Raw genomic sequence first — 22,534 nt, forward strand, 5'->3', positions numbered from 1 at the left:
AGTAAGAATACACTGTAACACTATATACTTAAACATAAACCAGTTTCTCAGTACACAGTCTTCATTATGAGTCTTCACCCTGGGTTTGGTTTGGCAGCCTCCCCAATTATTACTTCACAGATTTGAAGGCCAGAAGAAACCAGTATGATCATATAATCTGATTCCTTACATCACAGAAGGCCAAAGAACTTTACCCAACAATTTGTGTATCAAGTCCATTAACCTAGAGTTGAACTAAAGGACCATCTTTTAGGAAGCCATCCAATTGATTTAAAGACTCCCAAGGATGGAGAAAGCTTCGCTTCCTCAGCAAATCATTCCAATGTGAGTTAGTCAGCAACATCGATTAAAGCAGGTACTTTAAAACATCTTTCAGATTATTTTTACCTCTGATAAAAATTAAAAGGAAATGCAAGGGGGAAAAAAGTGGCATTCTCTGAAACAAGCTAAACAAAGAGATCCTTCTTGCAGAGGTATGACAGCAGCATTACAAATCCCACTATCAGAGTTATTTATGTGTAGCAGCTGAGGAAAGCAATACAGATTTCTGGAAAGTGATACTAAGCAGGTCTGTTTAGAATACCGTCCTTTTATCATTTGGCTTTGTACCTTCCCCTTCCTTCTGCACCACTCTGAAATTTCAGAGGAGCTGTAAATCTACTGCCTTCCACCAGTCATTATTCCTCCTTTGCAAACTGCTTATTTCATTTCAGGAATAAAAACCCCAAAGCTCTAGCAATTTGGTCCTTTGCCAATGGCTAAATTAATAGCAAAAATAACAACAGGGGCTTGTGAAACTCAGATCGTTTATAGACTTCGTGAGAAAAAAAAGCCTATTTGGGGGGCTTATAACTATATCCTGGATAGCAAATTGTATGCAAGCTTTCCACCCATAAGTCAGATTTCTGGAGTTTTTTGAATCCCAATGTGTAACACACTGGGCTACGTGGCAGGCTGGTAAGCTCAGTTCAAGTGGCAGGCAGATGGCCTCTCAAGTCAGGGGATCGTGCCTTGAACAAGGGACCTTGCTTGGAGGGAATTACTGCCCCGCAGCCCCCAGATCACGCATCCAGGCTTCACATGTGGTCATGCAAGCAGGGGGAGGCTGCAGGAGGCACAAATCAAATAAGGCGGTTTCACACCAACTGCATGTGACACATTTGACAGGTCTGATAACTGCTGAGACACAAGCCACCCCTCCACCCAGAAGGTGAAGTGGTTACTTATGGATTTAAGAGACACTTGTTAGATCTAGCACCAATGATAGCAGAGGAGCACTTTGGCTCTTCATAAGCCCTGCAGGAACACGGTATACCCAAGAACCAGATCAAAGGCAACCGTATCTCAGACAAAAGCTAAACTTGCTTCGCAACAGGAGTGAGATACGGACACCAATTTGAAGCTAAGATCCCTAAACTGAATTAAGACAGTGAGGGAATTCTGCTTTGCATATTTTAACACTGCCTAATGGAAAAGCAGGAACAGTGCCAGTTCATTTCACCCAATTCTGTCCTTGATTTAAGTAATAGGAATGTATTTTTAGTCAACAGATCAAGGTTGTTTGAGTAAGTCGGAGCCTTTTGGGCATGAGAGGTCAATCACATGGTGGTATGGACACAGGCATTTTCCACTACAAGGAGAAGACAATCCATGGCAAACATGGACACCTGCCTGTGACCACGCACTGCAAGGCCATGCACACTGGAAGCGATCGCTTAAACTGTTCAAGCACTTTGCTGGAGTCCGTATTAGCTATAACCACTTCCCCTTCCCAGGAACTTGGGAGGTATCATGCATACCTCAGCAAAATTCCTTCTCGGTTTGCATTACAAGCAGACACATGCAAAAATAATTTTAGAAATCCACACTCTTAAGGTACTAAGTTTGATATTATAATGTCTTTATTCCCTTCAGCAGCGTCCTCAACCCGAGATACTCGGTGGCAGACACACAAGGGCTGTCAGGTGTCTAACACTTCTGCAGGCATCTAAACTACCAAAGTTAAGAACTTGAAAGCTTCTGCACATCTAGACTTACAGTCACCAATCACCCTCTCAAAAGAAAAAAATAGAAAAGGTTGAAAGAGACCATAAAAATGTGTCTGGAATGAGTTCCCTGAAAGATTAAGATGTGAATAGTCTCTGGCTTTAACAGAAAGAAGAAATGTTCAGAACAGGGCCAGGAAAAAAAAGAACAATAAAGAAAAGGTAAAGTTATATACTGCTTTAAAAGCACAAGTATGACATAATGGTTGAAACCCAAAGGCAGATGAGAAAAAATAATTTTACTCAATATGCAACTAACCTGTTTAGTTTACTGACATGTTACCACTGACCATAAGCACAACATTAATTGAGACCAACCCCGCACAAGTCACTCCAGAAGAGTTTCTTAATTAAGGTGCTAACAAGCCCAACAATGAGACGTGAAGAGTCAGCAGAAGTGGGTGGGACACACACAAAACTCTCAGTCAGCAGCAGCTACACCTACCCCACAAACAACAGCCCAAAAAGTGAAAAGCCAAAGAGGCAGCAGCAACTTACAGGTAGAGGGAGCGGACGCTGGAAGCAGCGGGTCCCAGGGAGGGAATGGCGGTCAGCTCGTTGTTGTTCAGTCGCCTAAAACAAACAGAAATTAGTTGTTGAAGAAAGCAGCCTACGACCAAGAGTGCGGGAGCAGGGGATGGCCACGGCACTTCCTTATCTACCCCCCCTGACTCTTTGGGAAGACCGATATGGTGGCAGAGGCCTCCATCTCAAGGGGTTTGTCTGCGCCTGAGTCTCACCTTATCCTCCCAGCCCAACCTTTTAATAAATGAGAGCCCCCGTAACTGGTCCCCACAGTATCTTCTTTCTAAAAGTAAGGCTTTTTTTCCCTTCCCATCCACTCCCTTAAAGCGAAGCCAAGTGCCACCGGGGAAGGTGGCAGCCCTCCATCAGCCCGAGTTTCCACAGTCATCAGGGAGCCGAGCCCAAGATAGGAGGCTGTTGGCACCTGTGGCACAAGGCAGCCGGGTCCCGCTGCCTCAGGACAATGAATTCATCTCCCCCCGCAAGGCGGCAGCCCCAGCTCAGCCCGCCAGGCCAGGCCAGGGCGTGGGGCCCAGCAGGGTGCTGTGGCGGTGGGGAATGGCGGCCTCAGGCCTCCTCTCCACACCAGGCCAAGCTCTGGAAATCCCGCAAGGGCAGCCCCATGAAGCCAGCAACACGCACGAAAAAATAGCGCTGGGCACAGTAATGCCACCAAAACCAGGTGACCTGCTCCAGCAGGCTGGCTGGGGAGCACCATGCAGCCCCCCGGGGCTAACGGCAATTGCAGACAGGGCCCTGCTCCTGGAAACGCCAGTACAAAAATGTCCCCGTCAATGGCCTAATGTTTGAAGTGTTTTTCTGACTGAAAACAGATCCTTGCCATGTGACCGGCTCTTCCTTGGTTTAAAGAGCCCTTGTTTGTATGGTGAATTAGTCAATTAATTACTGTAACAGTCGCTTGTCTGGCTGCTTGAAAATTACCTAATTTCTTAGCCATCTTGCCCGCTCCCCCGCTGCCGCATGCTGAATCCATTAAAGCCGAGCGGGGCAGCACAGGGCAGCTGCCCAGGTCCCCCAGCCGCCCGCGGTGGGCTGTCGCTGGAGGCAGAGCCTTGACGGCTCTCTCCCCACCGCCTGCTTCCAACTGTTTTCCCCTCCTGCATCTCCAAAGGATCACGATTCGGGCGCGAGAAGCAGAGCATCCCGCAGCAGGTAGGGGAGCACGGCACAGCTGAGGCATGCTAAGCCGTGGGCACAAGTTGGAGCAATCCTAAATTACAGTGGTTTGGGGTTGTTTTTTTTCCCCCCTTTAAGGCTATTTTTGGCAGGTGGGAGAGAACAGCGATACATCCATCCCAGAACTTCCTTCTGATTCCTCCGAGAGCAGGCAAGATATTTGATTTCATGAGGAGTTCCAGGCACTGCTGGGATAAAAGCTTTCCTCAGCCTCGGCTCTGCCTCTGACATTATACCCGTACCTTAAAATGTAAGGGGAAAAAAGCCAGATGCATTGCAATTCAGCAAGGAGCTCCACTTTGCAACTAAAAGCTCATTGTTGCTCATATTATAGCAAGGTTTAGAGCTTTCAGAGGTACAAAGCAAGCTGGAAAGAGCATTAAAATGCTTATATTCGTGCCATGTTTTCATTAACTGAGCATCTTTTGGAAAGGCACAGGAGAAGGAGGATAATTAGGCCCACCCTCTGCTAGCCTGGGTCAGCTCTGGTTAAGCAGCTCCAACACCGACCGGCGTCTAACAAGCGATCAAACCCTCCTCTGACATAAGTGTGATTTTCATATATCAGCCTCCTGTCAGGTCAGAAGTCAGTCAGAAGTGGTTCTCCCACCTCATTTTCTCTCTTGGCTCACAGGCACCAGTTGCTGATGCAGAGCAGACAGCCAAGCTCAGTATTTGCCTGGGATTTCCCTCTCATCTTCCCCTTCCCCCATGTAAAGGAATAAAAAAAAAAAACCAACCCCAAAACAGAACAGCCAGGCTCAACAAATTTAAACTTTCAGTCTCCTTTCTCCTCCCCAGCCCTCCCCTTTGATGACACAAACCCGCTGCCTCTGGATGCTAAGGCAGAGGAGGAGGGGGGCCACCCGTATAAAATATTTACGGTCCAGTTGCCAGGCTGGTGTCAAGCTGAAATGGAGCCTACTCAAAAATAGCACAGCTCTCCAGAGCTTTCAGTGAAAGGCACTTTAGAAAATAAAAGGTGAGTTGTTTGGAGAGGAATTTTAGCACAGTTACTACTTCTTTGTTACAAATGAGCTTGGAAAACCTGAGAGTCATGCAACCGTCACTTTCATGGATCCCATGATCCATATGACCTGAGGAAACCCCAGAAAGGACCACAGGGCCCACCGCACAGCAGCAGTCTCCATCCCACCCTTTCAACCAAGGTACGAGGATGGACGGACCCCAGAGGGAGCCACCAAAGGGGACGAGAGAAGATATAGGTGTCCTGAAGGAATAGACAATGTCACACCCAAGCCCCTTCCACCTGAGCCTCCATCAGCACAAAGCTACTTATCTCAGAGCGTGTGGGATCATGGGGTTTCATATCACTTTGAGCTACTAAATTTCATCCCACACAGACTTAAACTTTTAAGGTAAAAAAAGCTTCTTAAAAAAACACCACAAACAACTGCCTAAACCCCGAGAAAGGGAAAAAATGTAGGGTAAATACAGCTACTACTTTATTACCATCTTAGTAAAGCAAAACAGAGCATCCAAGATAAGCTACTAAGTCTAAATCTTTTGGTTTACAGAGATTTCCTTAAAATTAAGGGAAAACAAAGGTTTTCACAATATATCGCATTAATTATTCACATACAGAGACACACACAGAGCTTTGAGCCTCATCTGTAATGCTCAGGAACCACAGGCACCGTGTCTGAAGCATCATGGGAGGTTTCAGGTCTTATCAATGCATCTATTATTTGGGGCAATCTCTTTCCCTGAGGGTGCCTTGGTTTGCCCAGCACAGCGCGTACAGCAAAACACTGACTTGCTCTCAAGACATGCCACAGCATGATGCTTATTTCATGAATGTTTGTAAAGTGCTTAAAAAAAAAAACAAAACCCTCAGAAAGGAGATGCTCTGGCAGTACAGATGTGGTTCTCTTTGTGAAATGCAGTTTATTTCAGTGGTCTGTGGTTTAGCTGTTATTCAAAAGCAACCAAGATTGGTAGATAGGGCTTTTAATAGAGCTTCTCCCCTCACACTTTCCAGAGCCTGCCTTCCAGGCTCCGCTCCAGACCTTTGCCTCCCTTCCAGTCTCCCATTTCTGACTGCTCCCTTTCCCTCCTACTCACTCCTCTGCTCTCTCCCTTTTCTCCAACCCTGCCTTTCTGACACAGCAAGCAGCTCTTATCGGCACCATTACTTTGTGGGCTGCATTACTTACCTCCCCCGAACCCTGACATCTTTTTTTAGCAGCTGATTGTTCAGGGCTTATCCTGCTCTCGACGCGTGCAGCACTTTGCACAGGGAGCTCCCTAGCTAAGGAATCAGAAGCCACACGCATTTCCCAGCCCCACACCCCCTGAAGTCACATGCCTTCAGGCACTTCCACAAATAAAAGCTATTGCTAAGCCACAGTCATGTTAGGATAATTCTAAAGTCTCATGGGATCAGGGCAGTGATTCTCTTCTTTATGCACAGAGTAATTTAAGGCTCTCCGCAGTTTAAAGAAAAGTTGAGAAAACACATCCCGTAGGCAGCATTTTGCTCACCTGCATCACTTTCTCTCCCCTCTCTGACTGCTCTGTAGGATGATTACGGGTGAATTGATTGCAGAGCACTGCAGCGCATATTCCTCACTTAGTCATGGTCTCTAGAAATAGTCATGATCCCTAGCAAGTCCCTGCTGTTAGTCTAAGCAGGGGAGCCAGGGGCAGTTGGGCAGGGGAAAGATGCTACATTAATCCCCATGGTCCAATCCCGCAGACATTAGTCAGGCAGAACTCCCACTTGCAGCAGACTGGTTTGCCTATTTAAGAATCACAGGATCTGGCCCCTCTACGAGTCCCAGAGCCAACACTTAATGAAAACAGACAGAGGACAAGAGAAAATGTACGATATACACAGAGCGCAGTATTGTTTCTGAAAGGAAATGTTTTCTCAGTTTCCCATGAGGCATCAGTAGCTCTTCAAACAGAGCCCAAACCTCAAGTATGCCAGCGATTCAACATTCAAATGCAAGCTCATTACCTCAACCCACCGCTTGCAATTTCAGTCACTTTCGTTTTCCAAAACCCAAAAAATCAGAGCTCCAGGAATCACTGTGAATAGCTGACAAGCGCAGCTCCTCTGCGAGTGTAACTGCGGAGCATTTACACAGATCAGGAGCTAGGAAATCCTGCTATTCCCCAAACAAGGTTTCCTTTACCAGCAAGGGGGGTCTGGCACAGCCACTCAGACCTCCACCACCTCCTTCTCTTCCCCCACCAAAGCAGAAGACGACTCTGCTGTTTTAGGCTCTCCTAGCAGACTTCAAATAGAATTTGTTCTGGTTCCAAGAAGAGCACAAATGTCTGAGAGGAGGAGACACAGTTAAGTGCTTTGTTATCCACTACACTACACCTTTGTTTCCTGGGAGATTTGGGTTAGGTTGGCATCAGGTATCACCATCCAGGCTGTTCTGCCTTGCTTCAGGGTTATCCTTTCAGCAACAAGCTTTGTGTGTATGTTCAGGTGTGTTAGCTGAACTGTTCCCGCAGAGCATTGCACAAGACTGAGGGAGGCAAACTCCAATGATTTCCAATAACAGCTATGCTGTTTTAATTGGGATGTTGTGTTCTGCTAATTGATTAGTTTAAAAAAAACAGCACAGGTACAACATGGAGGAAAAAAACTCCACATGAAGTCAAATCTGATCATTCAAGTTAGCTAAAGGAAGGTACTGTCTTGAAAACTGTATACAATTTCCTCCTGGCCCACAAGCCGCCCTGGCAAAACACAATTAAAACCTTTGAAAGAATACTTACACTTCCTGCAGGTCCGACAGCCCTGCAAAGGCAGAAGGATCAATCTCCGTCAACTTGTTGTAGCTCAGGTTTCTGTTAAAATAAAAGACAGTGGGATCAGCATCCTGCAGTTACCGTGCTCAGCAAAACAGTCATCTTAATTATTCTGGATTGCACTGGGAGGCTGGGTTTGTTTTTAGCAAGAGCACTTAAACATGGCAGAGCAGCACTTTTCTGCTGAATACACGAGTGAGTTTAGTTCTGTGATCAAAATGTTATCTAGCTCTCCCTATGCTTTTTCCCTCTTTGGCATTAGTGTGGTTTTAATTTGTCTTTATATTACACAATTACATTTATTATTCTTCCATTGGTTATTCACAACCACAAAACTAATCACAGATGAATAGGATATTTCCTGACAAATTAAAGTCTGAACTGAAACAATCAACAAACCTTCTGCTGAATATTTTATAGCTATATTCACATAGGGTATTTTTATATACCACTGTGTGTTATGTACAAAATATACAGAGATAGGTATGTACACTTACTATGTGTAAACATAAAATATATTCTATATTTTCTAACAAGATATTATTAACATATCACTAAATGGCTTTTTAATCGGCAGTTACAGCTTTCAGCCAGTCACGTAGTAATACATGCCCTGGTCCTCAACAACCCCAACCAAAGCTTTCCAGCTACCTGACAGTCCAAATCTAGATCATATCATAGGCACTCCACTGATGGACAGCAAATAGGTTGTGCTGTATTATCTGAAAACAGCTGCTGGGAGAGCAGATCTGCCTCGCAGGACATCCCTGTTTGGAAATACAGTCAGAGCTCAACGTGCTCCTGGAAGGAACATACCACGAGGACTGCTAGGGACAGCAAACAGACAAAATAATGCAAGTAAAGTACCAACTCTGAAAACCGCAAGCAAGCGCTTTGCCACGCTCTGCTGTAGCATCATACGGTGCGACAGCAAAGTTTCCCTCCAAGATGTGCACTATCAGCACACCACGCGCGACAGGTCAAACCTGTAGCGGGACTTACCGGGAGAGCACAGATCAATTAAGACCAAGTGACTAATGATGCGGAAATTAACAAGTGGCCTAATTAACATGATGTATGCAGTGCTGGCATGTTCCTGTGACTGTGTAGTCTACAGCGGGAGGAGGCAAATTGATGGGCGGTAGCAAGAAATGCAACCGCAAGAAGCTGTAAGGAAATTGCGAGGGGGACCTACTTTAATTTTCCCCTGCTCCACACCCTGCTCTAGGATATTATCCTGGGTAAAATTCAACCCTCTCGTCTCCTCCGCAGGGAGGTTACACCCTCTTACTGCACCTCTGAACATGACCCAAAAGATTCATGGCCTGATTTTAGATAAGCCCTCAAACATTCAGCTGCTTATTCAAACCACCAAGCCAGTCTGACTAGAAAACTGGCCAATCTTCCCTGGTTTGTATATTTTCTTTGTTTTAAAGCTGTGCCCGCAGAACCCAAGCAGGTCTGGAGCCCAAACAGGTAAACAGGACCTAAGTCACCGAGGCTCCTACTGAACTTTTACCCAGGCTACATGACCCAAGAGCTGAGCGACACAAAAAAAGGGCAGTTGCCAGAAGAGCATAGACAGAGACCTCCTGTTTTAATTGCTCCTGTTAGCCCACTGCTCTTTTTGGCAATGCAAAGAGGAATCTAGGCCCACAGCAATGCCTACGAACACAAAGACTTGAAAGACTACAAAGCTCACCAACTTCACATGATTAGAAGGAAGCGATAAATACCTCTTTTGAGCTAAAAAGCAATTATTGATGACTTGCCCTTCTACAACGCATTTATGGGAAGTCCTCAAAGCATTCCCCTGCACACAGGAACCATTCGATAGTTCTCACACAGCCGCTGCTCTCCATCATTTCAGAGCAGCCAGCTCTGAAGACGGCTCCTTGCATCTTGCCTGAAATGTTCAATTTTTGCCAATACCTGCTGTGAAACAAGGCTCTACAAATCAACAGCACAAGCTGGCTCTTAACGGAACCTAGACCTGAAGCTACATAGGAGTGTAAAACCTAACCAAGCATCTAGTTTTAAAATATGCTGTCCTGTAAGCCCCTACTGTCTTTTAAAACACTCAGGAGACCTTTAAATCAATACCAGCCTACAGCAGATATCCATTTCACTATGAACTCAAAGGCATTTATCTAAATAAAAGTCAAACTGCAGTTTAAACTCAGAGTGCGTTTGAAAGCCAAGTCCATATTCATAGCACAATTACGAATTAAAGTGCAATTTGCCCACAGATTACATTACTACTTTTTTTTTTTTTTAAACCACACAGCAAAATCAAGTTGGAGCTTGTCCCTGCCTGATGTACAGGCAAAAAGAGAAAATACAACAGGTAATGTCCTATAGGCTCAACACAATAAAGATAAAGCTGACACAGAAATGCTAGTGACAAACTGAGGGGGAAATACAACCACGGTCATGACCGTGCATGATTCCATCTGTTTTAATGTATTTCTATGCTTTCTATTGCTGCAAATCTTTGCATTTCTTAAGGTAACATGCTTATCCTCAAAACATTCCTCTGCAATAGGCTAAGAGGCTATTTTATGAATCTCTGAGAATCACAGGCACCAAATTGATCATCCCTACACCTGTCAAAGGGAACAGATCCCTGGCTTAGCCAGTGCTCAAGCACGGAGTAATGCTGATGTGAACTTCAGAAGTTCAAAAGTGAAAAAACAAAGGTCTTCATAAATTAATGGATTTCATGGCCATGGTTTAACGTCACCCAAAGCGACTTTCTGATTGCTGTTGCTGCCATTAGAGAAATCAAAGGCATTGCACGAGTAGCTGGCTTTTCAGGCAGCACAACCACATTTTGCCTATTCCAGCAACAGAAAGACCTTCCAACGGTTGCTGCAGAAATACAGGTGAACCCCACCTTCTTTGTATGCCAAAGTCTTCAGTCCTCCCCATGCTACCCACTACAACTGCCAGCTATCCTCAACAAAACACACAATATGCTGTTCAAAAGTCAGTGGGGAAATAAAAGCTAGAAATACAGGGTCAGTGCAAAATAAACAGGAGGCCTGAAATTAAAGAGATACACCAAAATAAACAGTTTACTCGATTTCTGAGACTAGCTGTATTTTAACTTGCATTAAAATGCCCAGGAATTTCTAGCCTGAAGCATCAGCAATCAAAGGATGTGTTTCCCAGAACGCAGATCCCCTCAGTAGACAGTACTTGGCATGCTAGTCACAGCATGCAAATGGGAGAAAGAATTAACGTGCTCCAATAGATAGATCATTGGGACCGGGAGTCAGGAAACCTCCATCTATTCCTGGCTCTCTTAATCTCCTGCTGGGTGACCGGGTCACGTCACATCACCTCTCCAGAGCTTTTGTTTCCACAGCCACCCTTTGTCTGTCTTGTCTATTTAGACTGTAAATAAAATTGAGGTAGGTATTGTCTTGGTTTGCCCAATGCTGATGAAATGAGGCCTCAATCTTGGTTGGGCTCCAGTAATGCAAATAAAGAAGGGAACTCAAAACTTGAGGTCATGGGTGCATATAACACTCCCCCAGCACAAAGCTTGGGTCCCAAACGTACGGCAGTACATGAAGCACTGCAGGGGCTGTAACCTCCCCATCGGCTCGGCCTCTGGCCAAGCAAACCAGCAATGCAGGCTGGTTGGAGATGCCAAGCTTGGGGGCACAACTGTCCCATCGCTGAAAACTGCCATGTTTCTACTCTCCCATAGCACAGAACGCGTTCCTTCTTGAGGAGCCCCTCAGTCTGATGCCATGAGGTAGTGCAATGGCTCACTGAGCAAATGCTTCTGCCATCAGTAGTCTAAAATGGCTTCTTCAATGAAAAAGAGCCCTCAAAACCCAAAGCCAAACCTCTATCCTTTACCAAATCAGCACTCCCCATAACCATTTGAGTTATCTCAGGTGCCGGGCATCTCTTCAAAGTAGCAACTTATACAGCATGATCTACAGTGTTTGATGGGAGCCCAAAGAGACCATGTCCTTGGTGTGTGGTCGGCCCATTTCCTGGCACCTGCATCTGCATACGGGGTTAGCCGAGCCCAAGTGTGGGCATACCCATGCTGAAAGCATGCTTCCCAGTGTCCTGCCTGCTTCTCTCCATGGGTACATGTTTCTGTTGAATTACTCATGGGAGGATATTTTGATCCCTCCAAGGCAACTGTGGAAAGAAAACAGAATTCAACAGACAACCAACATAAATCCTGGACAAGAGCCTGGGCTGTAAGTTCAGGGAAGCAACCTACAAAGGTCAGCAGCTTCTACAGATGGCAGAGAAGACAGAGCGGAGCCAACAACTGGAGCGGCTTCTAACATTCAGACTGGTTTTTGCCTGTTGAATAGAAGCTGGTCTAAGGTTTATAGGGTTTTTTTTTTAAAAAAAACAACTATATTTTGACTTAATGGCATGAGAAGTGCTCTGCACATTATTTATCCATTGCATACTTCTTCAAGTCTTCCTTGTATTGGCTAATCCAACAATGTCGGGTCTTCCCCCTGCTACCACTAAGATGCCCGTGATTGGGAACCAAGAGCCTGTTAAATCAATATGGGAAGGGCCCTGTTCTGTCTATTCATCCATTCCAGTCTCTAACTGAGAAAGCAGTGTTTGCCTTTAGTTAGCATTGTGACAATGGCACTGTGGATCACTGAACACTGCAGAGACTGAAAGAAAAGCCTTGTTAAATAAGCAGGTATGTAGCCTGCCTTAAAACCACCTCCCGAAAGTAATAATGCTGTCACATAGAGAGTCCTGCTTGCCAGGGAGGAGAGATCAGTCAGCTCTCTGAACCATGAGATGCCAATCGTGCCTCCTTGGCCAAGGTGTGGGGTAGACTGGGAGTTCACAAAGAAGTTTTGGCTCTGCTTTGGAAACTTGGCCAGTGCAGAGAAAAAGCCATGAAAAAGCCACCTCTCTTTTGAAAAGAGAGGTGCCTGGCTGGCTCGCCAGACAAAGGAATAGAGACATATGTGGCTCCTGGACTCTGCTAACCACGATGGTGGCTGAATTCTGTTCAGCAAGGTGAAGGCTTCCGACCCTTACATCAAAACCATTTATCTGTCAGTGTGGAATATTATGTCAAAAGCATTTCTGCACCTTTTGATGACAGGCATTGGAGAAAAGGAGGATGGCTCGAAGTTCTGCCACTGCCAACCGTGGCTTTCATTAAACACTTTGTCAACCATTGTCATAACACAACTTTTCATTGCTCTTGCACAAAAGGGAGCCGTGGGCCCAGAACAATCGAGCCCTGCAATAGAAATTCCTCTGGCTAATCTGTCGAAAGATAGCTGCCTAGTCCGCAGCTTACTGAATAGGCACCATCCTCTTCCCACATGTTTGTAGATGGCTTTACAGCGCTGGAATGGAGGCCCCATGCACACTTGATTGGGTATGAAAAGCATGGCTGCAGCTGAATTAGCCTGGGGATGGGGGCTGGGGGAACGGGAGACGGAACACATTGCCCATGCTAAAAGTACGTAACTGTGCAGGGAAGAACGCACACTCAAATTTATCTTTTAAACACGCTTGTGAGCTCCCAGAGAGATGGCAGAGTCCTCATAAGCAGTGACATTCAAGGCTTAACACTGAAGCACAAAGCAACCAAAGAGACTGCGAGGATTTAGGTGATTGTATGGACTGTAAGGACAGAAAGAAGCAGCTTTAGTCCATTTATTTCTTTTTTGTGCACAGGACAAGTCCAAAATCTACTCCCATGAGACAAGAGCAGCCAAACAGCTACTGCAGCTAGTGCCAGCTACCCCCAGCTGCACTGCGCTGCAACACCTTCCCTTAAATGGGATTTTTTCAGTTCCCCCTAAAACAAACGGCCACTAAATGGAGTTGCATAAGCCACCACAGTGATGCGAGTCAGACAGAGCTTTCACATACTAGATATGCAGTCCTTAATTACCTTCTGGAGGATTTCTTGCAGATTCCTTTGAAGTGGCTGATGCACTGCCAGAAGCCAAAGCCTGGACTTGGGGAAATCGCTCACCCAACCCACCACAGCCATTCCTGGGTTTCCTTTGAATCTGCCTGCTAAACTGATAGAAAACCACAGATTCTTACTCCCCTCAGCTCCCTCCTCACCCTCACCTCTATTCCGCTGCTTCGGAACTCAGCCTAACAGGTCTATGGTCAGGAAGGACAAAGAACAGAAGCACATCTTTGCTGAAAGATGCACCCATGTTGTCTTGTGGTTCACCCAGCCTCAAGCGGGAGCTCCCACGCTGCTGCGCAATAGCGGGACTGACCGACCGGGCTGTACAGCCTCTGGGATGCTCTCATTTCTGAGGTGCCTGTGGCTGCATTAAGCAGCCCCCATGATTTATTTTGTAGTGTATCCTGGGGAGCTCCACCTGCCTGTGCAAGGCACCCAGCATACAAGAGAAGGGACAGTGCTGGGGCACCGGAGTGTCCCACGCCAAGCATCAGCAAGAGTTACCTCCTAAAAGAGGCAAGAGCAACAAAACACAGGACACCAGAGAGGCGAATGTCCCAGCTTGCTGCTTTGGGGAGAAGAAGGGGACTCTGCAGGACACAGGGAAGGACAAGCAGCACCCCCATGGCTGAAGCTGTGCCCCATCACTGAGAGCTCCTGTTAGCGGCTAAGCCAATGTGCTCACTCAGGCTTTACTTATGCCCTAGCTCAAATTAGCAGCGGCAGCATCGTATTAGCTTGGGTTAATAGCCTGCTCATATAAGGGGCTTTATGTGCAGAAGGGAGTCAACTTAAGGGCAACCCTCAAGCCATAATATGAGCTAATTTGACAGTGAAGACAAACTTTGAGAGGTCATCCAGACACCAAGAAAACTGCACCATGAATCACTCTCAGTCATGACCAACAACACCGTCTAAAGGAAATTCCTGTAGCATGATCACCAAAGAATCAATACCACTCCGAATCCAGCAGATGCATGCAGTCATTAATACAAAGAATACTAATTAAAACCACATCACTGAGAAGCATTGTGCCGGACTACAATTTAATTTAGCATGTGGTTGATATGATTCAGGGAATAAGGGAATTATCATCTTATCTTCAAGTAACGTTCATGGACGCATTTGCAGCCCTGGCCCTTCCTCCCGCTCTGCCCCTCTGTGCTCACGACTGTTTCTGCTCACGAGGGCACAGAGACCACACATCTGGCACATACAGACACCTGCGTGTATGAGCCTGGTAAGACACCGCCAGAGCTGGTCTGCTCACACGGGGCTGCAAACGTAAATATCTCCATCATCGGTGGCTGAGGAAGGGCAGAGAAGTCCTTTGCAGGAGCGTTGGGTAACGCCGCGCTGCTGCCGGGGCTTCTACATCTCCTACCACAAGGAACATTCACCAGTTTATTTGTCTCTTTAAAAAGGGCAGTGTCAGGTTATTTTAGGCTCTGTTTGGCTTACACAAATGTGTTTTGACAAAACCTAGGATCCTGTTTCCTCTTATTTTAATAACCTTAGCAAAACAAAAGTGAAGTTCTTTTCTGTTTTTTTTTTGTTTGTTTGTTTTTTGTATTTTGCCTGGAAGACCATCTCCTCCAAACACCCCAAATCATTGGGGGGTTTTTGTTTGGTTGTTTTTTTGTTTTTTAAAGAAAGATTACCTTCCAGCTAATCTACATAATCACACGCATATACAAGTACACCACAATATATGTGGAAAGCACTTGTGTAACCCAGGGGCTTATGGAGCCCTTGCTACGCCTCTGCAGCATCGGGAGGATACACCAGGGCTTGATCCCGGTCCACTCCACAGGAGTTTTTTCAATATTGCAACTGCTCCATGCTCGAAAAAAAAGCAAAGTGAGACTTCAAGAAGTGAAGTCATTTGAAAGTCATCCAGTGGCCTCAGTGGCAGAGGGAGGACTGGGAGCCCTTGTCTCTAGTGTGACACACCGGCCCCGGCTACATTATGTGGCTGGGGACAAGCGGATCCTTCCCCAGCAGCCAGCAGGGACCCGAACCCACGGAAGACGGCAGGACAAAGCAAGCATGAATGACAAGGTATTCAACAACACTTTCTCTGCTGCTGAAAAAAAGCATGAGCAGCAGCCACACAGCCCGCAGTTACTGTGCTACAAACCCTCCCATTAGCTCTGCATGTTCCTCTGCTTCTAATAAGACAGCCCAGTCAAAGGCAGTATTGTACACGGGGAACAGGGGATGCTGCAAGGGTTAGAGCAGGCGGTATTTAATTGCAGCAATTTTTCACTTTATTTGCTGCTTCTATTAAGTTGCGCTGCCTGAAGGAGACTGCTCCTCTCCCAAACACACTGAGCCATGAGCCGCAAGGATTGCCTCAAAGCAAAAACACATTTCAAAGGGGGCATGGACATCTAAATAAAAACCCCTGTATTTAATTTAACAGAAAGCAATCCTGGTTTGCCACCTGTGACAGGTAAGGAGTTGGAAGGAAAAGCAGGATGTGGAAGTGTTTTTTTAAGCCACAAATAAAACTCCACCCTTCATGTGCCCAGACGCCCATAGGGTTTGTTCTGGCTTTATTGTTTTTAATTAAAAGTGCTACCTACTGTCATGAGAAAGACATACCCTAAAACCAAAACCCTGCAAGTTGCTTGCTCTGCTGCATAAAAGCAAACTCACCCTTTTCTAATTTGATGGCAAATTTCTTTCTCAGCGATTTTTGCCTCCACAAGGCAAAGCACAGTGTCTGAAACCACTGAAGTGAGGGCTGGAGGCCCAGCTCATAAACAGAATACTCATGAAACAAATTGCTCCTGCTTCCATCACCACTGTGTTTCTTCGGTAAATCAATAAAGGCCATGACTTCTTTACTAACATTTTCAATTAAGGTTCCCCACTGTGTATTCAACATACTAAACCAATTTATTGAGGATTAACAACTATATAATTTACTATACGTGTCTACCTTAGAACAACTGCTAAGCCTCCATTAACCGATAACAAGAGCCGCATTGATAAATCAGCATTAAGTGCTATTTACAGTTTCAAAAACTGCTACTTCTGCAAAGCAAATATTTTCATCTGAAAGTTGGGCAATTTTTCACAAGTACTCCCAGCAGATAAACCATGTTAAACCTCTGGCTTTTTCAGATACTTGGAAAGACCCACAGCAATATGTTCAACTGCTGGCCACCTAACCCTCCCACCGCATGACTCTGCAAAACCCAGATACGGGTTACAGGTCGAGTACGGATGGAAAATAAGAGATAATTCAGAAACTGCTTGAACACTGTTCAGAAGTTTCCACTGTTTAAGAAAACATCTGAGGTCAACGATCATTCAATAATATCCAATAACCTATATTTTAAGATATGTTTTCTCCTAAAACACAGAATTGTAACGTGCTCTGCTCTCTTTGGGGACGCAAGTGGTTTCAATCGTGATTTCTGGTAAGCTCACTGTGCTTAACTAACCGAGAAGATATTTTTTCACCGCTCCAACACCGCAGTTTATTCATCAGAAACATAAATTCGGTAAATACATCACCGGGCACAGCTCTCAGGGTGGCACTGATCAGCTGCGCTGTGTTCGCACACGCCGGGAAGGGAGAGCACCAAACCCTGATGCTGAAGTTTCATCATGCATCTGGCATCATCCCCCTGCGGAGCACGCGGTGAGCAGGGCTTGGCCATGCCTGGTCCAGGGGACAGCACGTGGCACGGCACTGCCCAGCTGCCCCAGAGCGAAGCACGGTCAATCATTAATGGTGGGGAGAGGGCAGGCAACCCGCTCCCTGTGGTGTTTGCTCAGCGCTTCATTCTCTCCTGGTTTCTTCTTATTAATAGTTAATCAGGAAGAACCGATCTCCCCCCCCAAAAAAAAAAATACATGCTCGCTTGGAAGCGGCACAAAGGAATATTTGTGCGCTGGTTAAAGCTAGTCAGGCAAAGAGTTAGGGGAAAGAAAAAAAAAGTCTTAGAAAAACAGGGCGCAGATTTTTCCTGCAGCTCGGGCATGGGTGCTCACACCAGCTTGCTCTTGCCTCTCCTGCACTTGACACCACTTTTTAACACTGCAGAGAGGGGCTGCATCTCCGTACAACAGAACACTGCAAAAACAGAGGCATTTCCCAGAAAGAATCACTGTTCTCCCATTCTCCATCGGCCCAGGCTGGCCACCCCACACCACTGTTTCACCAGTGGCTGCCCCTCATCAGCCACCCAGTACATCTGCCATGCCGTCATCTGAGAAAAATCTCAGGAGATATATTGACTTGAAGGTCTGTCATTAGACGTGCTGCTGAGCGTAACAAGCTCACTGCCCAGAGTCAAAGGAGCCAACTCAGCTGTACCGGCCAGGACAGAGGTGGTGTCCATCCCTCCCAGCTCTGCGCCCCTCTTCCCACCTGGTGTCAATAATCCCGGTCTCACAAAACATCTGGACAACTCTGCAGCTTTTTACAATGGAAATAAACCCCTTTCTGATACTAGTAGCAGTGCGAGTGGAATTACAACACTGGACTCCTTGCTATGCCCACCATAAACTTACTCACTTTAAATTCCACCCAAGCAAGGACATTCCTTGTGCTTTTCAGCGCCATGGACTGAAATGAAGAGGGGGACTGAATCCAAAGATCTTGTGCCTGGAAAGGAATGAGGTATATAACCTCAAAGCATCAGCTAAAGGACCAGTTACCAATGGGGCAGTCAGCAGCTGGCAGCACCGCGCATTGCAGGGCCAGCTCTAATCTCCCGGAGGTGTGAAAAAACACATGGCTCTCCATTTTCAGTTTAAAAATAGTTTTTCCTTTGTAATAAAAAACAGCATTTTAAGGGCAAAACACGCACATTTTAAGCTAGAAAAACCTAAGCTGGCCATCCTGGCTGGAGGTGTGTGGTTTACGCAGGCATCCACCCTCTCTCCTTTCGAGTAATCAATGTCCAATCATAACGCACTTTCATGCCAAGCACTTTTGTATTGCCAATAAAGCACCGAGCAATTTAATGGATTTCTAACCCCAAATTGGAAGCTGTACTGCATCCAACTGACTCAATTTGTTCAGTCTTAGAGGAAGCCCTGGAACAAAATGCTAGAAATAAAACCACATGCACTGATAACGTTACAGAAATAGATACACCGAGAAGGAAATGTTCTGTCCCTTTATTCTATCTGACCTCCAACCCATTTTAATTTGACCTTCAAGATGGAAAGGCTGCATTTTAAAGAAACCATTTCCACCTAGATCAAGAGAAATAAAAGCCAAGCTATATATAATGCATTCGCTGCAAAACAAGGCAAATAAATCTACCATAAAACTACCTTTCACCTGACAATGAAAAGCCAGAAGAGCCTTTCAAGTTAATTTACTCCATATTTTAGGTCCTAAGGAGAGCTATTCTCCTTGACAAACTTCTTTCTCTGCACACAGCCTGAAAACAGCAGAGATGGCTTCCTCCACCCTCACCTTATCACAGCCTAGAGCACTTGATGGCAGACAGCTGTATTATCACCTTTGGCTAGCAAGAGGCTGGGACAGCACAGAGGCAATGATGCAGTGCAGAAATTTCCAAATTGTGGTCCACAGCGTCAGGTGAAACACCATTTGACATGGCAGACTGACATTCCTCCTGAAGACATTCTTTATTTTACAATACCATAGAAAACTATACTTGTTTCCAGCATTAAAAGCAGGGCCGTCTCTCAGAACAAGCGTTCATACTTTTTTTGGCCTAACTCCTGTACCGGTGTTTACTGGTGGGACAGCAACAGGACACCTGCAAGGATTTCAAAGCAGATGAAGCTGGTGCTCAAGCCTCTGCCCAAAGAGCACCACAAAGAAGCCAAGGGGGGGGGCTGTATCTATTGCTGCTTTCCAGTCATTACCTTTGTCACCACATGCCAGTCTTCGCATTCCTTAGATGCATCAGAAGAGCACAAATAGGAACATATTCTCACTTAAATAACTTGCACACTTACAGGAGTGTTTCACTACATGAATTTACAGATGCATACACAGCCATGCACACCCAAACACGTACACATCTACATATGCATGAGGCACTACAGCTATGGTGATGTACACAGGCAGAAAGGCTTTATCAGGAGAGTCTGGGACAGCTGTAGAGCTTATGACTGGGCTGTGAAGAGCACTAGTAAAAATCTTTATTACACACTGCCCCAGCATACAATGCCACATCTTTTACAGAAGCACTTACTTAAAAAAAAAAAGTTTTGAGAGCTTTACAGTTTTTATTGGTGCTATTTTTCAACTCCTTCCACTTATAAAGGCAGACTTTTTTATTAGCGCAACTCAAATTGCAAAAAGACTAAGAAAGATGAAAAGTTACAGTCAATACAACTTTAGAAAGTTCTTCAAATGAGCTTGCTTTTCCTGAAGTCTGGTATCTCAGGACTTCCCAAGATGAACAGACAGACCCTGTTTCCAGTGGTTGCAGCTTTTTTGCTCTCCAGGTCTCTTAACCTTTCAGGAGTCCTGGGCAAACGGGGCTGTGGGCAAAGCAAAGATGAAGCAGCCAGTTCACGAGCCCACACTTGCTCCCCACACTCCTGGCCGGGGCACTTGAGCCAAGCTCAAACCCTGCAGTAGCATCAGTCAGGCGCCAAAGTCGAGCACACGCGTCGCCTTCCAATCAGGAAGGTGTTTTTTCCATCTACTTCAAAGGGCTATGATGTACTTTGCTGGATGGATGCCTTGATTTATTATTCAATGAACTTCCTCGGATTTGTGCAATTTCTCAGCTAAAAGCATCACAGCTAATTCAAAGGGAGGGCAGATGTTAAGGTTGAATCAAGGAACAAACTTCCCCTTCTATAGATTTTTATCTTTTCCATGTTGTAGGGGGGCAGAGGGATGAGAAGGGGAACATTTCCCTATTCTTTTGCTACAGGAAGCAATTAAGGACCCGACCTCGTGAAAAACTGCTGGATTCAGAAAGTATTTGGATAAGCTCATTTCATCTTCTTTTAACTATTATTACTGGATTCATACTGCTCCACTTGGCATTCGAGATCAGATTTTTTTTGTTATAACTATCTTAGTTTTTGCCCACCAGAAGGTGTGCACATGCCAGCAAAGGCTCCAGTACCAGCTTCAAGCGCAAGGGAACCCCTTCAGCTGAATGAGGGCTGCATCCAACAACAAATTCTGCAGGAAGACACTAAGAGGCGGCCAGATCCTTCCCTCTTGCTTCAAACCCATCCCACTCAGGTGTAACCCAAAGTAGATGTCATCTTAAAATTGCCTGATGGCCTCTGAAAAATAAATAAAAAGTCCCATAACAGAACTCCATGTGGGTGGCCGCCCAGCTGCACTGAAAATAGAAAAAAATTAACACTACAATTAAGCCAAGAACAGAAATACCGTTTCGCTTTTCCGAGTGGTCCTTGCAAGCCCGGGCGCTGTGCCAAGGAGCTCACCATTCATTACTTGCACTGCACCTCTCATGGGGCAAAACACACGTTGGCGTCACACCAACGCCTTGTGCTCCAAAAAGCAGTTATTTGAAAACTGTGAATGCAGAAGGTGCTCCCAAGGTTTGTTATTGCGTGGGGAGGGCTACAGGTGTGCTCACCTCCTGGGGAATTCAAACCATGTCCTTTTGAGAGCACATAAATTAATCTCTATGAAGAGAATAAGTAGAAGAAATGTCACTGTTTCATCATAATCAGAAAAAGAATTCTTAGGGCTCGTGGAAAGCATTGTTTTAAGCACAGAGGGCTATGGAGAAGAAATGCTTTTGGACTTCAGGCACAAGAGATAAAGAAATCTTGAGATGAACCATGATGGAAAACCCAAGGCACCCCACAAGCGGGGTCATGGGAGAGACGATGAAAGAAGACACATCCGAGGAGACCAGAGGGTAGTAGCACATCACGTGGCTGAAAAACCACAGAAAAGAAACGAGTGTGGTAGTGAGTTGCACAGGTGTGAAGGCATCAAGAGGAGATACTGCTTCTCCTTGGGGCAGGTCACAACCTGGCTGTTAAGTGCACAGTTTTCTCAGTCCTTCCTGAAACCAGGCGTTATCAGAAGCCGGACCCTGGGCTAAACAGGCCACCGACCTGCAGCAGCGTGGGAGCATGCGCTAACGCAGACTCTGTATTCCAAGCCTGGCTCAACTAAAGCAACGCCATATTAAAAAAAAAAAACCAAAAAAACCCCACATTTTCCTCAATTTGTCACAGCAAGTGAGGTATGAAACAAAAAACTTTCCGAATCTTCCAAACACACAGGCTCTCCCCCTAAAGTCTTTTGCAAACCAAAGCAAACTGTGTAAAAATAAGTTTTAGTGCATTTTATAGGGGAAAATAACTCTACTTCAACTGGAAACACATAATCTAGCTTTTCTCTAACAAAACCTACAGGAAATGGCTCTGCAAAAGTTAACTAAGTGATACTGAACTTTCTCCAGAGTGTCGTATAGGAAATAACACTGCAGAAATGACTGTCTGATTTAACCTTTTGTCCAGACTATGCTACAAACCCATACTAGAGAGGTATCTGGCCGATGTTAACAATCCTCTGGTGTATTCTCTAGAACTGCAGCATAGAAAGCAGGTTATCTCACACATGCTCAGCAAAACACCCTCGCCACGGTGCAAAGCCCAGGCAGCCAACTGCTGATGGAAAACAGAATTTTACAGTTTTCCCCGTTCTGTGGTTGGTGGTTGGGTTTTATTTTGTTTTTTTTTTTTTTTTTTTTTTTTTTTTTTTTTTGTTTTTTTTTTTTTTTTTTTTAGAGATGTGAAGTAGTAACGTCTGTCCTGTGTTGCAAAGAGCAGAGCAGATTCATGCATCCCCAGCATTCAGACCCATGCCAGACTGGCAGTGAAGACATACCAAGGTGTCCCATCTCTCCCTGCGTCTGGCAGACCATCCATCTGTTTGTTAGAGACCTCATAACATGATACCATAGCATTTCTGGGTGAAACCCCTTTTGCATCACGTTTCTCAACTCCACCACTCTTGCTGAGCTTCTCCCCCTTTACTCACCACCTCCACCATCCCAGGAGGGGCTGCTTC

General features: G+C 45.5%; 1 protein-coding gene across 2 annotated transcripts in view; it reads right to left on the reverse strand.

Moving 5' to 3' along the window:
- LRIG1 (leucine rich repeats and immunoglobulin like domains 1) overlaps positions 1–22,534 on the reverse strand; it is a 95,776-nt gene that overhangs the window by 50,861 nt on the left and 22,381 nt on the right. For both annotated transcript variants that reach the window (XM_054216496.1, XM_054216497.1), the window contains exons 2-3: positions 7,527–7,598; positions 2,544–2,618 (exon numbers count right to left, since the gene is read on the reverse strand). In XM_054216496.1, coding sequence (XP_054072471.1) covers positions 2,544–2,618; positions 7,527–7,598 — 147 coding nt within the window. The remainder of the gene's footprint in view (positions 1–2,543; positions 2,619–7,526; positions 7,599–22,534) is intronic.

The sequence above is a fragment of the Rissa tridactyla genome, chromosome 10, assembly GCF_028500815.1.
Source record: "Rissa tridactyla isolate bRisTri1 chromosome 10, bRisTri1.patW.cur.20221130, whole genome shotgun sequence".
In the NCBI taxonomy this organism is placed as follows: domain Eukaryota; kingdom Metazoa; phylum Chordata; class Aves; order Charadriiformes; family Laridae; genus Rissa; species Rissa tridactyla.